Below are 17,081 nucleotides of genomic sequence, written 5' to 3' on the forward strand. Positions count from 1 at the left end.
ATCGTACGGGGTTTTACGCAAGAGGAGGGTGTGTTGGTTCACAATGGCCTCGCTGCCTGCGCCCCTTTCATTGATTTAAGGATTTTTCCCGTTTAACTCGGTCCTTCGGGAACCGAAACGGTCTTACGCTGCGACGGTATTTTGGGAAACGCGTGGTCGAGCGTGGGTTCGGTGGCTGTTGCGGGCTTTTCAGCAACAACCCTCCCACTAAGTGGCCACGCACTGATTCAAACCCGACCTCCGTGTCACTTCTGAGAGTCTTCTGGAAGAATTTTAAGGTAAAGGGGTTGAGGAGGGCCTTTGGGTCACCTGTGTCCCGCCTGCGTGTCGTCGCTGGGGGGGAAGCCTCCCCTTCGGGCCGAGAACCGAGCAACTCGTGGCAGGGGTGGCCGCCCGCCCATCGATGCCATCTCCTTCCGCAGCTCTGCCTGGCTCCGCAGCGCCGGGCTCGACCGCCCGCCCTGCCGGCGGCGGGAGGCGGAGGGCCTCTCCTCGCCTTTCCTCTCCTTCTTGGCCCTGGCGGCCACCCGTAGGCGGTGCCGCGGGCGCCAAATTCGAAGGGGGGGGGACGGGCGGACGGCGGTTAATTCCGTTGCGGCCGTTAAGCGGGCGGCCTCGTCGTCCCCGCTTTCCTCCGGCAGAGCCGTCGCTCGTTCTCCGCCATGGCCACCCCTCCCAAGCGCGGGCGGCTGGAGGGCGGCAGGATCAAGAAGATCGCTGTCGAGGGCAACATCGGTGAGGGGCGGGCCCGTCGCCTTACCGGGGCCGGTGTGTGTGTGTGTGGGGGGGGGGTGTGAGGAGGAGGCTGAAGAGGTGGTCTCGGTTCTGCGGCCTCCCCGCCTGAGGCCGGGAGCATCCTTCCCTTTCAGGCCCCGGGGGGCTCTTCCCGCCATAGCGGCGTGGGCGCTTCCACAAGGTTTTTCTCGCTTTTTTTCCGGCGAAAAAAAAAAAAAAAAGGCTTTTTAGTCAGGTTGGGGGACCTTAGGTTAGCGGGGCGCGTTGTATTGTGGGAGCAAGCCAGTTAATAACTTTAGATACTTACCGTAGGAATTAATGCGATACAATTGGCGAGATCTGGGAGGGGCGCGTGTGCCTGTGAAGCTTTCTATTACAGTTTTTATCTTGTTCACCTTTTTAAAGGTGTAGGGAAGTCCTGGTTAGGACTTTTCCCCCACCTTTCCCGGTTGTAGTGTAAAACACTTGTGTAAATGCAAACGGTCAGGTCAAACTTGTAATGTTCAATACTCATACTAATTAATAAGAGAAGCTTGTTCAACTGTTGCAAAGAGCAGAAAAGTTATGGGCTGTTTATGATGAGATGCTCTTCCTTTTTTTTTTTCTGGTAAGGGGCTATGCTTAAAGTTGAAGGATAGGAGTTGCCAGGGTGTCAGTTTGTTTACTGATACATATTTTGGCTTCTGTCAGGTTTAAGTATCTCTTCTTAAAATTTCCTGAGCTTTTTTTTAATTGGCGGCAGATTAATGACTTCCATGATATAGGAAGTAACTAGTAATGCATCTTTGTATCTTCATTTGAGAAACCATCACTTGCTTTATGTTTCTTTTGTCACTGCTTGCTTTTTTTTTTCTTTTTTCCTAAAATACCTTAGGAAGACTGTAACTTCATGCCTGAGACTGGACCACTAGGCATCTGTAAAAATTTAAGACTTGGTGTTCTAGTTGCAAATGTAACTTTCTAGAACTAGATCTGGGCTGAGAATTGTTGTCATTATTGATTTTTGTTCAGATGGCTATTGGTGTCATGCGGTACAAAATAAAAAAGAAAAACACAGTTGCTCAATTAATTGATGATCTGTGGTGCACAATGATCTCTGTTTCATGCTTGTCAGGAAGTCAAAAGTACATGGGAGACTCGTTTATGGGATTTGAAACCAGAGTTGTATAGTAGTTAAATAATGATGCTGTTGGTGTTTTTTGACTGCCATTCTTCCTGAATGCTTTTTCTGCAGCTGCAGGGAAATCGACGTTTGTGAATATCCTCAAACAAGCTGATGAGGAATGGGAAGTTGTTCCTGAGCCTGTAGCTAGATGGTGCAATGTTCAGCAAAACTCTGAAGAGGATTGTGAGGTATGGTAAAGGAAACAGAGGTGAAACTTTAAAAAAAAAAAACCACAAACAAAAACCCAGTCAAATGTTCTTCAAATTTCAGAAAACCAATATATCTGATAGACTAGGTATTTTAGAAAATGTACATCATAGCAATATTTTTGCTGATTCTTAGCACAATATTTGAGTTCCTGTTTTCCAGTTTGCTTGGTGTATTATAGAATTGTTATTCAACATCAGGATGTAAATTATAAAAGCGGTAAAAGCTTGTTCTATTTTACATATAAAAGCAAGGTGTGGAAAAAAGTTAGGCAGAAGTTACTTTTTAGCAACTGTGAACTAACCAGGTGAGAGCAGAGGGTTGTCCAGGTGTCCTGGAGGGTGTACTCTAAAATGTCTAGGAAATAATGAACTGCTGCTAAATCGTTTATAGTGTTGTTTTTTCTGTCAGCTACTTGTGATTCTGTTGGCAATCCAGATGCTACCTGGTGGCCAAAGTCATCACTGTGTAGAGAGTTTTTGATGAACTGTAGAAGATTTTTTTTTTTTCTTTTTAGATCTGGCAAAAAGTACAATGCATTTTGGTTAGATAAATGTAAACTTTTAATGGAGGTGTGTTGTTTCAAGTTTTTCCTCAGCTACATTTTTCCAGTGTTAGCTCTCTTTTATTTTTTTCTTTCTTCACAATACTCAAGTAAATCCAAATACAAAACCAGACTAAAGTCCTTAGTTTTAAGAGCTAAGCTAACAATCTAATTTAAGATACTTGAACTTCAAGTTAAAGATTTTTTTTTTTTAATTTAGTGGCATGGGTTGACCCCAGCCAGCAGCTGAAGACCAACAGAAACACCAGCTCACCCCCCCAGCAGAGCAGAGAAGAGAATAGGAAGAAAGAAGGCAAGACAATTTATGGGTTGATATAAAGACAGTTTAATAAACGAAGGGAAGAGGATAAGAAAGGAGCGATGCAAAAGCAATGGCTTATCTCCTAGAAGCAGCCCAGTGCCCAGCCAGTCTCTGAGCAACAGCTACCCTGGAAGACAACCCCCTCCCCTCCTCCTTCTTCCAGTACCTGAGTTGAATTGCTGAGCGTGACATTCTGTGGTGTGGAATATCCCTTTGGGCGGCTGAGGTCAGCTGTCCCAGCTGTGTCCCCTCCCAACTTCTTGTCTACTCCAGCCTGTTTGCTGGGGGGGCAGAGTGGGAAAGGGAGAAAGCCTTGATGCTGTGCAAGCACTGTTCAGCAATAGCCAAAACATTGGTGTGTTATTAATGCTGGTTTAGCCACAAACACAAAACATGTCACTGTATGGACTGTTATGAAGCAAGTTAACTGCTTCCCAGTCAGGTCCAGTAAGCTTAATATAAAATTGCAAATCCATCATAATTGTCCCTGAAGTTAGACTTGCTAATTTGCTCTTTTATCCTTTTGCTTTGGCTGGTTTGCAGAAATATGACATTATATATGACTCCTAAAATTAGTCAGGAAACACTTCAAAAAAGGTTCCTAAAGACAAGACTGTACTCGGTGCGTTAAGCTGTTTGTGCATGTGTCTGTAGGTATCTCTTACCGTCTTCTGTGCATTGTCAATAGTTTGTAATGTTCTCCTTGCTGTTGGCTAATTCATACAGTAACAGCAACAGCTGCTGTAAAACAGCACAGTACCGCACACCTATTTTGTTTCTGGTAAGAATATTGTGCAACCCAAACAACAGGCCTATTTTTACCCCTTTTCCTTCCCTTTTCTGAGAAAAGTTATCAGCATGCGAGATCTTAATGATTGCTTTTTTAAAAAATATAGTTTAATACCAAAAAGCAGACTCACTTTTCTGTCTTTATTAAAGTTGGTACTTTCATTGTCCCACAATACCCCAAAAAAAAAAAAGAAAGATTTGGGAAGTTCCTAGAAACAGGTATGACTTAGTCCTTTTGTAATTGCTAGTTCTTACGAAAGTTGCGCCTGTAATAATTCAGATGGCTTAGTACTGTGCTATTTATTTAATATAGTGTTTCTCAAGGATATTGGAATCTTTTCTGGAGGACAGTTTTATATCTTTTATATTTTACTGGTGAAACTGATAAATAAGGGTCTTGTGGCTCATGAAAGGTCACTGTAGCTGCATCTTCTCTACTTGACTTCAGAGTAGGGGGGCATGTTCTAGATACCAGAACCAGGCTGCGTCCCCTGTCCCTAGCGGACTTCTGTCCTGTGCCAGCTAGGACTCTTCCAAGCAGTTCCCAGGCATGGTTTGGGCAGTAGGGTAGCCCAGGGACTCTGCTGGAAGTCCGCTGCATGTACATACGTCCTTTTGGAGGCTTAGGAAGTTCAGTGCTGTGTATATCGCTCTTGCATGCCTCTTGGCCACAGTGTCAGAGCGTGGTGCTGGGCACGTTTGGTTTACTAGTGTAGGTATGGTTAGCTCACTTCTACTGAGGATGAAACCTGGAATTCCGTAATCTTAACTGTATCGTCTAGGTGTTGACCTCTACCTCTAGGTTTTGAAAATATGTCAATATTTGGATTTGGTGTTAGTGTAGCAAAAAGATTCAGACAGAAGCAGTTATCTTTGGTAGGCTGTTTTTTCTAGTAAAACTGAGCCACGCAGCTTTCAATTTCCATGAGCTTTAGTGGCGGGCTCGAGGTGTTTGAGCAGTGCTCGCGTGCTGAGGGAGATCATTGGCTTGGTGGAGTCTGTTCTGAACTTCCCAGGTAAGATGAGAGCATAATCATATCTTAAGATGCTGCATCAGCAGCTGTTACCGTAGGAACTGTAATTAATAGATGGAAAAACAAAACGAGCCCAACTTTAAACCCACACTTGTCAGAGTAAAAGGAGCATTGATTTTTCTACCATGTTGTTGACTTTTTGTACTGATACGATGTTGTTCTTTTATTAAAGCTTGTAAATAGTGTTCAAAATGTTTTGGTACTTGAGCATTTTGACATTATAGGTTGCAGAGAGTTGCTTGTTCAGCTTGGTGCCATAGGACGAATAACATTACTGGTATTTATGCTTTGTATTACAAATAGGGTTGAGAGGTAAATTATGCAAATGTAAACCTGACATAAAGGCTGAACAGCTTTAATGTAGTAGAGCGATTCTGTTTTACCCCAGTCATCCACCCTCTCAACTTAAAGGGTCACTGTATTTGTTTAAAACCAGGAGCTGACTGAATCACAGAAGAGTGGTGGAAATGTGCTTCGGATGATGTATGAGAAACCAGAGAGGTGGTCTTTCACGTTCCAGACATATGCATGTCTCAGCAGGATCCGGGCTCAGCTCAGGTGCCTTGATGGCAAACTCAAAGAAGCAGGGAATCCTGTCGTCTTCTTTGAGCGATCCGTCTACAGTGACAGGTGCGTTGGACTGAAGTCCTTAAAGCAAAGATCAAAATTCTTCTAAGTAAAATGCGTAAATAAATAAAAAGCAGAGCGTGACTGAGTTTTGTACCTCCTTTCGTCATAATTTTTCATACTGTTCAATCACAATAACCTCAGTAAGTGGTTTGTTATCTTTATCTTGTTGTTGACAGCAAAGTAAAATTACTGGATTGAGGGTTTATAGTTTTGTTGTATAACCTCGATAAGCTATGTGTAGTTTCTCATTCTTTGTGGGTAGGTTTTTTTACGATTTGTGCATGCACGTTTCCCTTGAAAGACAAGAGGGAAGTGTGTAGGCATCAAGAAGAGTCAAGAGCAATTTCTTTCTTTGTCACTTAGTCTTGTTTTCTTTTATGCTTCTTGAAACAGGTCTAGCTATTTCTTATTGCTGTACCCTCTGTTTCTGGATTCAGAAGGTTAGCTTTGATAACTAAATCCCATCATGTAATCCTTAGGTGTTCACTGTGTTCTAATATATTGTAAATAAATGACCACAGTGTACAAAGCAGTGGTGGTTTGTAGATTATTTCTGAACAGGTACCTGAGCTGCAAATGTGACTGTTTTTTGTGGACACTGCTATGGGCAACTGCAATGGACATAGTTACAGGACGGGGATACCAGCTGTTTATTTCTAGTCCAAGCATACATCAAAGAAGTGACAGAATTACTGTGCTTAGCTTCTCTTCTAGTTACTGTGCAATACTTCAGGCAAACAAAGTAATAATTGTGTTGAAGCTAATTTTTGTTTACGTAACTATTTTGTGTTCTCAGATATATATTTGCTGCTAATTTATATGAGTCTGATTGCATGAATGAAACTGAATGGACTATTTACCAAGACTGGCATGACTGGATGAATAAGCAGTTTGGTCAAAGCCTGGCGCTGGATGGGATCATTTATCTCAGAGCCACTCCTGAGGTGAGGAATAAAAATTTATGACCGCACACAGAATGAGAGTACATATTCTGTGGCTTGCCTGTGAAATTTGGTCTTTGTCCATGCTTTCGTAGTTGTTGGGTTTTTTTCTTCCTAAAAAAATGTAGGGTATAACTACGATTCTAGACCTTTTTTATGATACAAGAATAATATGCTTGCAGTCAACTCCAGTAAGGTCACAATTGTGTGTCATTGCGTATCAGTGCAGCTTTGTTTCAGGGATTGCTTTGAATGTCTCAAGCAAGAAAACAGTTGAGAAATTCTCTCTTATCTTTCACTGTAAGAGTCCTAATGATTATAGTTCAGTTCAGATTGTAGTATTTCCCTGAAGACTATAATACTTGAGTTATGACTAATACAGTCTGGAAATAATTAAAAAAAAGAACGTTCTTTCAAATGTAGCCTGTGTATTTTTAAATAAAATGTGATGATAATGATTTTCTAATTATAAAAACAGAACATATGACAAGAGCAAACTAGAAAATACCACTGGAAGTAAAAAATAGCGATAGGAACATGGCTGTGATAGATATAACAATTTAGTTACATTGTTGTGATAGATACAACAATTTCTAGTTAATGTCACTGCTGATTTGGGAAGGGCTGTGTGTGAAGCCCTTTCAGCTGGAGCAATGGAGGTAAGCCAGATGAATGCACCTACTGTATGTAAGGCTTTATGACAATGCTTTGATCTTTGGGCATCTAATATTTTTTTAAAAGGAGAGAACAACATAATGAATATATCTTTTGAGTATGAAACTTACATGAACAGGAGAAAAACTTAACAGTTTAGAAGAGCTCTAATTGCAGTAATTGACTTAGAGGTCACTTCCATCATACTTGTTTACTTCCAAGTGTCATGCTTTCGACTTTGTTATTGCAAACAGCTGTGTAATGTAACATGCTAGAGTTTCTCTGAGGGCTTTTTTACTAGGCTCACTACTGAGGGCTTTTTTTTGGTCTTTATGTCAAGAACGTGTATTTAAATTACAAGAGTACAACAGTTTCAAACAGTTTTGATTGGCTTGTTATTGAGGCTTTGGATGTGTTCAGGACAGGAACAAATGAGTTAGTACGTTTGAAAATTGGGTTCCTAAGAGCCAGAAATAGATAATGAGATTTTTGAAATGCCTATTGATCACGTCAAATGGCTATTTCTGTGCTCTTTTGATGCAATATGCTGGTACCCCTTCTTTTAATAAAGAGCTTATTTGAGACCTTTCCTTGTAGCGGAGAAATAATGTGATGCATTTCCTTGGGTCCTTGTTTGATTTTGCGTGTAGTCTGTGGGCTCTGTCAGCTGAACATGACATAATGTTTCTATGCTCATAAGATAGTTAGCAAGTTGAATATTCATCTTTGGCAAAGAGTGGCATATTGAGCACAGTAGGAAGGGTTGGCAAAAAAACCTTCAGCAAACTAGACTTCCTCTGTAGGTCTGTAAAAACAACCTTTTTTTTTTTTAATATCTTTTGCCTTTAGAAATGCTTAAATAGGATTTACTTGCGTGGAAGAGATGAAGAGCAAGAAATTCCCATTGAATATCTGGAGAAGCTTCACTACAAACATGAAAGTTGGCTTCAGCATAGGACACTGCGGTAGGGTTTGTTTAATGGTTACTTAAAGATGGGTAAATCTTTGTAAGGATGTTCCATAATGCTTTTTCCACCAGTGAAACTTCAGCTTTTCCTATGATCAGTTCCTATAACTGATAAAGTTAAACTCCAGGAATATTTCTGTCTATACTTCCTTAGTAGCACTGGCTTTACAGCACGTTAATTATTGCTAGGACCTGCAACATGCCTTGAGTTCTTTTCACATAGAGCTCTGAATAGCAGAGGATTCAGCTGAAATAATTGTAGTACACAGTTGAATTTAATGTTAGGTGCTGGGGAAACAGAATGTTCAAGAATCAGTAATACATCCTAGGAGCCACACTGTAAATTCAAGCGGCTTTATATTCAGAGTTCATAACTGTAATTTATACGGGCAGTTCTTTTCATGGGATTCTTAACAATGAAAATGCTGACAGAGACTGGAATGATGTATACTTTTTTTTAGCTAGTAATATTTTCCTTGTTCCTATCCCAATACAGAACGGATTTTGAATATCTACAGGAAATACCTATTTTAACGTTGGATGTTAATGAAGACTTCAAAGGCAAAAAGGACAGATATGATCACATGACTGAAAAGGTAAAATTTCACAAGCAGAACAAACTGATGATTTAGGTTTATTGCCAGCATGTCAAAATGACTTCAGGATGCTTCTTGCATCTCAAAGTGTAGCATTCTTTGAAGTCAGACTAGACTTAGAACCTGTGTTTCTTCATGCTATTTCCTACATTAATTTTCGATTAAAAAAAAAAAAGATAAAAGGGAAGGAAATATTCCAGGCTTGTTGGAGAAGACTTTCACTAGTAGCTTTGTTTGCAAATAAAATTTCTAATTTAAATAACCCTCAACTGTTTAAAAGAACTGTTACTTGCTATGTCCTGCTTCTAACATTGTGCAGGTGTGCTAAGAAATGTGATGGGGGTGGGAGAGGATGAGGGTAGCTGTTGAGGGAGAGAAAGAAGGCTGCGCAGGTCCGAGTTGGATGTCTGGGGTAATGTCTTCCTTGTGTTAGCTGTGAAAGTGTCTAACCTACAGTGTTGGTCAATAAAAGAACTTTGGTGCCGGCTACTGTGAAAGTACAGTACAAAACCATTACAACGGAAAATTGAAGGATGAGTTTACTGAACCTGCAGCTGAATTTTGATCCAAAGCAGTGAGCCAATGGTAAACTGGTTTAGGTTTTGCAGATATTTCTAGCAAAACGAAAGAGAATAAGGGCTGTCCTCTCTTGTGGTTAGCGTGTCACAGCAAAGGGTGGTATAGCTAATGCAAATAGGGATCCTTTACTCTAAAAATATACTTCACTGTATAACCATCCTTCTAAAATATTTCAGTCATGGAGTTACATTCAGATAATGAACAGTCTTGCAGCCTGCTGCAATACTCCTTAGTTTTAGTCTTGTTTATTAAATTGGCACTATCATTAAAATTTTTCCCTTCAGTTGTCTTTATTAAAGTGTTATTCAAAATCCTGCTCAAAAGCTGTGGTCTGAAACTTCAGGGAGTGCTTTTCAAATGTAGCCTTCTACTTTGTTTAGGAAGTAATGCGGAATATAAATCAGAAGTATTTTTTAGTTTTATTTGAAGGCATGGAAAAAATGTAAAAAAAAGAATTCAAGCTGAGGTTTCTATTTGCATTGAGAAGATCTAATCCTTAACACAAAAAGGTGTAATATATACTTTAAAGCTAGGTCCAACCATCAGCATTTTCACTGCTCAGGTGTTTGGTATTTGAGTCTTGATGGGATTCAGCTGAGGACAACTTGACTTCTATTTGAGTAGTTGCAACGAGTTACAGACCTTAGCAATGGTATGCACACTCTTTTATGCTCTTTGGAAATAAGTTGTTTACCTCAAGAGAAAAGCAGGTTTGTCCTTTGATCTTAGTTTATCCGCTGTGAAGTAGAACTGTTCACCTGATTAAAAACAGCCTTCATGGTCTTTGCTCTTTTAAAGCTTGTTAATTGATGGAATGACTGGACATCGCAGCTGTGGAGCGAATATGCTTCCCATCTGGACCATGAGATAAGGCCAAGCTTAGGCACCTGAACAGGAATTTTAGAGGAGTTTAATCCTGTGTAGCTGTCACATTATCTGGGAACAGCCTACGCCCTGTTTTGGCCTTATTTTTTGGCATTTCCTAAGTGGAGTCCCAGAACTGCTACACTCTTCATGAGGCTGGGTGCTTTGACCTTCAATGTATGCTTACGTCCAGTGGGGACCCAAAACCTGTGTTCTTCCTTCTTCTCTGTTAAGATGCTTGCTTTCAGAGACCTGTCCTAAAACTTTGCCTAGCGTGTAAATCGTGGTAAGGTTCATCCTGCAGTATTACTGTTGCTACTTTTTAAAGTGGAGGGTGGCTTTCTCGTGATACCTTTCAAGTTAGAGTATTGGCACTGTGACACATTCCCTTCTCTACGTGAAGGGATTTGACCTCTCTTGGGTTTTTTCCACCTCCTTGAGCACTGAACTAGGAAGGGAAGGGTCACAGTTGGAGAGTGTGATCCAAGCTCTGTTCCCATTTCACATCAAGAACTTGGACAAAACATTTACAGATGCGCTCTGTGTATGAAAGCCTCTGCCAAAAGAATAATACCATGTTCTCCAGTGAATTGTTGATTCCTTTCTATGCAGTAGTCTAGCTGGAGTGGACAGAGAGGAAAATGCTCCCAGTTCAGACTGCATCACAGCGTAGTTGCTAGGATGCTCTTGAAACTGAGGTAGGAGTTGCGTGCCTAGGCCCTGTCTGTATTCCTTGGGTCCTGTATCCGCTGGGTTGTTACGGTTTAAAAAAGGTGGCCTGGCCCTCGCTGCCACCTCTTCCTACTGCTTCGCTTTAAAGGGAGGGAGTAATTACTCTTTTACTTTTGGGGAGGGGGAGTGGAGCAGGCACAACAAAAAGGCACGCATGCCTGTGGCAAAAAGCACGTTTGCAGCGCGTTGTCTTCCTGCAAGCTTTGGTACTGACCTGAATTTAAGCTTTTGTCTTAAATAATCACACTTGAAAGTGTACTGCTAGCCCACTGCTTGGCTCGCTGCCTGTTTTGGATCCAATTCTCATGCAATTGCATGGATTATTTGAGGTGCTGTCCTGGCTCTTGGTACTCTGTGTAGGATCATGGATTTCCAATGCGGGGTCCTAGATAACATTCTGTGGGCCAGGACTTCACTATTAATTTTTAGGTAGCTGTAGCCATTTGAGCCACTCTTTAAATACTGGAAATGGAGTTCAGCAGTAGCTGAACTATTTATGACATTGTTGTACAGTATTGCATTTTTTCAAGTACTATGATTTTGCTGGGTGTTGTTTTATTATTTGTTTGCCAACCGCAAATCCAAAGGAACATACTAATTAGATGCATTGGGTCGTTGACTGACATCAAATGTGAATGTTGTTCTGGTAGTGGGTGTGACATGATGTTTTCCAAATGACAGTCTTTTGAGGCGGTCATTATCTTCCTCGTGTTTAGGTTAGACCTGCTTTTAAGATAATTCATTTGCGATGTAGGGCTGTAGTTTAGGACCACGGGAGAAATGAGCATTGTTCCAGTGCATCTCTCTTGGCACGGCATGTGCTAAATTACAGGTACCATGACTGAAAAAATTCTTGATGGACAAGAAATGGCATAGCCAAGCCTAAGATTATTTTTCCGGTTTCTGTACGTTGTAGTAAAGCATAAAGCAATGAAGAGGTAAATGTAGTTGCTGTATATTTCTGTTGATAAATACTTAGTTTGATTGACAATATTTGTTTCTTTTTGCAGGTCAAAGAATTTTTGAGCACGTTATAATCCTCTTTGAAGCGCGGGCAGAGTCAAACTGTTCCAAACATCTGTGCGATCAAAGTCTGAAGTACAGCTTCTGCTTTTATAGAAGGCCTCTGGAGAGGCAGGACTCAATCCTGTTGATTTAATTGTGAGGAACAAACAAACTTTGTGAATAGGGAAGTTATAAAAGAAATCAGTAGGTTTGTTCAGTATTATATTAAGTAACACACGTAAATTCTGAAGATACTAGAATTGTCAGAGTTCCCAAATATTGCGCCTGTTTCTAATCAGACCAGTAAGTTCTTCTAGAATATTTTATTGTATTTTTTAATTTATTTTGTGCCCGGTAGCTATTTAATTTTAAAGAAGGTAGTAGTTTTTTAGATCTCTTGTGTGGTTTTTTAGTGGAATTGATTTGTAATGGATGTCTCATTGTTCTGAGGAAGAAAAAAGTAAAAACCATTTTTGCCGGTGAGGGAATTTTAATATAACATGGAGTTTTGTATTGTAAGGTATAAAAACGACGTCGTCTGACAATTTTGATAGTTGAAATTCTTCACAGAATACAATACACTGAATTGAAACAAATCCAAATATGGCTGAAATTCTGTAGATATCAAATGAGTTTTTACATCTGTTTTCATCGTGCACTGTAAGCTAGGATATTAAGAGGCTTTCCATTCTCTAGCATGCTTGGGTTGTTTTTTTCTTTCCAATTTTTTTTTGAAGCTCCTAATAAAACAGAGCTGTTTGTTGTTGTTGATAAGTTCTCTTTTCCTGTAGAGGAGTACGTTTGCTTGATGGATGCCGTAAAAGGAAGAAGAAAATTTTGGAAATGGCCTCCATCTGTAAATGACGTGTTCCTAAACCTTTCCTTAATCACGTTTCGGATGTCAGAGGTGGCTTCCTGCTTTTGTTCCAGCTTCTCCATTTGTTTACTGGGCCTTCTGGGTGCTTATACAAGATACTGCAATATTTGAAGTAGGCTGTCCTTTCTCATCTTGTTGTAGTAAGAAGGGGAGACCTTTGTGGAGTAGCTGCTGTTCTAGTTCATCTTGTTTTATTAACTGAGCCACTTCTGTTTCAGGTGCAGAAAATATAAACTATACAGGCTACGCACCTCAAGTACAGTGTTTTATGAGCTGCTTTGTTCTGCTTTAAACATTTCTGAATGATTGCACAGCTGGCTTCTGAATGCAAAATTTTATTGTAAAGCATTTTATTGTGTACAGTGGTGCCTCTGTTACCTGCTAATTTGAGATGAAATTTCTTCTTTTGTGGTTGGAATTGTGCTGGCGTGCTCTAACCGTTGACTGAAAAATAAAAGTGGTTGGAAAGACTTTTTCAATGCTTAATAGTGTTGGCTCCTTTGTCTCATGAAAGAAATTACGTTGTAGATTGCTGGTACATAATACTGGTACAATGGATTAATTTAAGATTATGTATTCTCAGTGTATTTTGTGTACAAGTTGTCTAAGATTTCTGAAACACTATGACCGGCTTCAGATTTTTTTCCATGTGTGGGAAACGAGTTTATGGGATAGAGACACAGAATTATATAAAATGTATCACACGTATAACTGACTGATTAGTGGAAGTGTTTTGTATAATATCTATGTTATAGTGGAATGTAGCAATAGTACGGTAGAAAGTTGTGTTTTGGACTTCAAGGTTGCCTAGTAAAAGGAAAGATTTTAAGATCTTTGTTCCAGAAATGAAGTGAGGTGGAATGGATGAAGATTCAGTTCAGATTTACTTGAAACACATAGTAGAAGCCTTTAAAACATTCTTGGCAACAGTCTGAACAGTAACAACTTATTCTGACCAACAGTGCAATTATTCCTGCAGTTTCAGCTGTCAAAATTGTGGATTTAATTACAGGAATTGGAATGACAGTGCTCATTGCAAGGAGTAAACAAGTCTGAGTTCTAATAAAGACTTCTTTTTAAACCCATCACAGAGCACACAGAAATTCTGTGGCAGGTTATCTGCATTCCGTTCCAGAAAGCTTTACAATGTCTCTGACTGCCAAGTTTGGGTTTGAAGGAGCAAAGTCATGACCAATTATTAGAATGTTTTTAATTGCTGTGGAGAAAAAACAACAGCAAACCCAAACCACACACCCCACCGGCCCCCAAGCTTCTCAGGGCTTTGAAAGTAGCTGGGCTGAAGTGCATGAAGCTGCAGTGATTTGTATGTAGGACAGACGCAGCACAAACAGAAGCGGAGATGTCCTTAGACTGTTCTGCCTGTGCGTCAGCTTAAACCTCACAGCTCTAACAGTACCTCAGACTTTCAAATTTGTCAGTATTCTTTTCTTTGCTTAAATCTGTTCCCAGGCTACCACAAAACAGGATTGTTGTGTTGGTTTTTTGCCTGTTAGAGATATGGAAGGTTTCTGAATTGGTATCGCCTGTTTGGTGTTGATGTTTTTTCAGCCTTTGAGCGCTGTGTCCCTTTCTCTTCCCTTGGGTAAGAGATACTTTGATGGAACTGCCTAGAAATGCTTGCTTGTTTTAATCAAGTGTCATCATGATTGGGAAACAAAATCGGTATGCAGGTTTTGTCGTGTTTTTTCCAGTTAGGATACAGATTAAGATACTGATTGGTAGTGGTTAAAGTGCTATGCAAGTACACATGTGAGCAACGGACATAGTATTGCCTCATTTTATTTTCAGTCCTTGTAGTTTTTTACTGCATAGTGGATTTTAAGTTCTCTTAGTATAAATGTTTCTTAGAACAGCAACCAATTTTGTAGCTAGATCTTAATTTTCTATAGTTTTCTGCGAGTTACTTCTTTCTACTGTTTTCTATTCATTTAAGGAGACTTCATAATAATGGAATTGTATATGAAATGTGATTAGTATTGAGATTATTATGTTCTTTTTCCAGTAATTAAAGACTCCATGAATCTATTTGTGAAATAAAAACGACACAGGAGAAACGACAAACTGTTAAGCACGGATCAGGGAAGCATGTATGTAGTAATAATTAAGTTATATTTTAGGAAAAAAAAGTGTGCAGTTGCTATTGCCAAGAGGTTTCAGCATATACCTAGGTGTAGGGACTCCAAGGTTGTTTTCCCAGCTCCCGTTTAGACTCGCTGTGTGACTGAGTTAAATCACTCTTTGCCTCAGTCTTTTCACCTTTAAAATGTTGATATCTCCCTGTGTCTTCAATATTAACTGACCAATCCTCCCAGCCTGCTGATGTGCTGTTTTGTAGGTCTGAAGTGCTCTATTAAATAACTGAGAATGAAGGCAGCCTTGGTTTTAGATTTTTCACTGCGATGTTTCGATGCCCTCATGAAAGGGGTCACTGGCCCAGATTCATGGCCCATAGAAATTACTTATTTGTTTTAAAAGATATTGAAAGCCATCAGCGCAACATCAATCCCGTTCAAGTTAGTTCACTGAAAAACACTACCACTGAAAACTGTCACCCTTTGTGAGGAAAGGAAATTTAGTACAAATTTAACCTTGTAATAAAAATTGATGGCGAAAACTGTGCTGCAGTCCCCGTAGCTGGTGGCACTGGCGAAGCTATGTGCAGAATCTGCCACGCGAGGTCATCGTGTCCTCAGTTCTCGCTTGCTGAGCTGGCTGCGAGAAGGGCATTAGTGCTTCAACAGTGAATGGCTTTGGAAAAGGTAAAGGAGGAAGAGGTCACTTCCTCGCTTTGCCAGAGCAAAAACATTAAACTGATTAATAAATACTGTACTGAATGAGATAAATCTTGATCTCTGGAGGGAGGGGAATAAAGCAAGCCCCCGTTGGATTAAGACTAGAAAAGGCTGAGCTAATGGGAGGGGGTTTGCCACCAGGTCTTCCGTGCAGCCACCAGCTGTTTCTGTTCTGTGACTGAATATTAGCGCATGAATAACACTAATCCTGATGTGTCTGAGCAATACAATCTTCTAGCGCTGAGCTATCGGGCCCGAATGCAGACAGTGAGCAGTACTAATGCTGGTAGTGTGCTGGGAAAACAAACCAACTGTGAATTCTACTAACTGAAGCCACGGACAGTACTTGATGTGCGAAAAATATGCCTGAACTGGGCTGAATTCCTCTGAAATTCTGATTGAAATCCAGTAGTGCCAAGGAGCGTGGCTTCCATGCTGGGAATAAGTGGTGAAGTGATTGATTTTACCTTACTTTGATATTACCTTACTTTGATATTCAGCGTGGGTGTAAAATCAATAGAATGTGCAGACCCTAAGAGTCTAGGCTGTTGCGTGTAGGTGACTTTTGTTGTTCTTAGGTCTAGGTTTCAATCCACAGGTATAAATAATATGATAGCAGTGTAAATAAGAATATAGTGCATGCTAAATTAGAATGTGGGCTATTGCCCATTTCTTGCATTTCTGCTGACTGCCCTTCCCAATGTGTTAGGCAGGGCATACATCGCATATGTATCTCCAGAATGTTAAGGTAGTCCCGCTTGCACCATGTATGTTTGCTGGCTAATAGTACTGACAGACTCGGAAAAAGGCAGTTGGTTCCTGAGAGTTATTTACAAAGATGTTGCTGCCGCAGTTCAAGAGTTCGTTCCTGTGCTTTCTCCAGACTTTTCTGTCCTGCATTTTGTGCTTTTCTCTCCAATTTCCTTCTAAGTTGTTGTGACTTGTCTTTTAATAACTACTAAAAACATGATCTCATACAAGTTGTAATAGACTTGGTAAAGCCAAAATTTTACTAGTATGCAGCCTACTTCAGGATGTGGCTTCTACTTCTGTTCCAGTTCAGTATCTTCGGTTTTCTAGTCCTCTCTTCTGAGCAATTCTCCTGTGTTAGCCCACCTGATTGCTGGGGCTCTTCCTAACCGCTCCTGGCTTCAGCACTGTCTATGGATGTATGCTGACAGTGTGCTCTTTTTTTCATAATTATGTTCAGATTTGCCTCTGCTGGTTTCTTAAAACGATAGCTATTGCTTTCTGCTGTTTCCACTGCACCTTTGGCTTTGTCCTATCTATGGGGCTAGCTCATGGCCTTTACCCTGATCCTCTCAGCTGGGTACAGAGGCTTCGGGTCATTGACTGTTTTGTCGCAGCAGACTGCTGGTCTGGATCGGCTGCCTGCGTCCTGGCTGTGCTGTGCCTCGGAAGGAGAAGACCCGCTGTCATAGAAAGCAGGACTTGACTTTTTAGGTATCCCTTCCTGATATGCAACGGTGCTTGTTTCATGAGCGTTTATTGCAACGGTCCAGCATAGTTGGGTAGGTGTTTCATGTGTGCTTGTCCCCATCAACAGTTTCTTTGCTGTCTCTGTTTTATTATTGTCTAGGGGATAGGCATCATGTCAATTGACTAA

General features: G+C 40.6%; 1 protein-coding gene across 1 annotated transcript; it reads left to right on the forward strand.

Moving 5' to 3' along the window:
• Window positions 1-546: 546 nt before the first annotated feature.
• DCK (deoxycytidine kinase) lies at window positions 547-13,531 on the forward strand. The gene is made up of 7 exons (XM_075039288.1): window positions 547-735; window positions 1,970-2,088; window positions 5,233-5,426; window positions 6,223-6,370; window positions 7,871-7,986; window positions 8,485-8,584; window positions 11,770-13,531. Exons 1-7 carry the CDS (start codon window positions 663-665, stop codon window positions 11,794-11,796), a joined length of 777 nt encoding a protein of 258 aa, XP_074895389.1. The 5' UTR covers window positions 547-662; the 3' UTR covers window positions 11,797-13,531.
• The last annotated feature ends 3,550 nt before the right edge of the window (window positions 13,532-17,081 follow it).

Source organism: Buteo buteo, chromosome 1 (assembly GCF_964188355.1).
Source record: "Buteo buteo chromosome 1, bButBut1.hap1.1, whole genome shotgun sequence".
In the NCBI taxonomy this organism is placed as follows: Eukaryota; Metazoa; Chordata; class Aves; order Accipitriformes; family Accipitridae; genus Buteo; species Buteo buteo.

Bases quoted from the DNA above. Each gene is read 5' to 3' on its own strand.
- DCK (XM_075039288.1), top strand. From the start codon at position 663: ATGGCCACCCCTCCCAAGCGCGGGCGGCTGGAGGGCGGCAGGATCAAG. The intron at 2,089-5,232 runs GTATGGTAAAGG...GTTTAAAACCAG, and splicing joins ACTCTGAAGAGGATTGTGAG to GAGCTGACTGAATCACAGAA. The intron at 7,987-8,484 runs GTAGGGTTTGTT...ATCCCAATACAG, and splicing joins CTTCAGCATAGGACACTGCG to AACGGATTTTGAATATCTAC.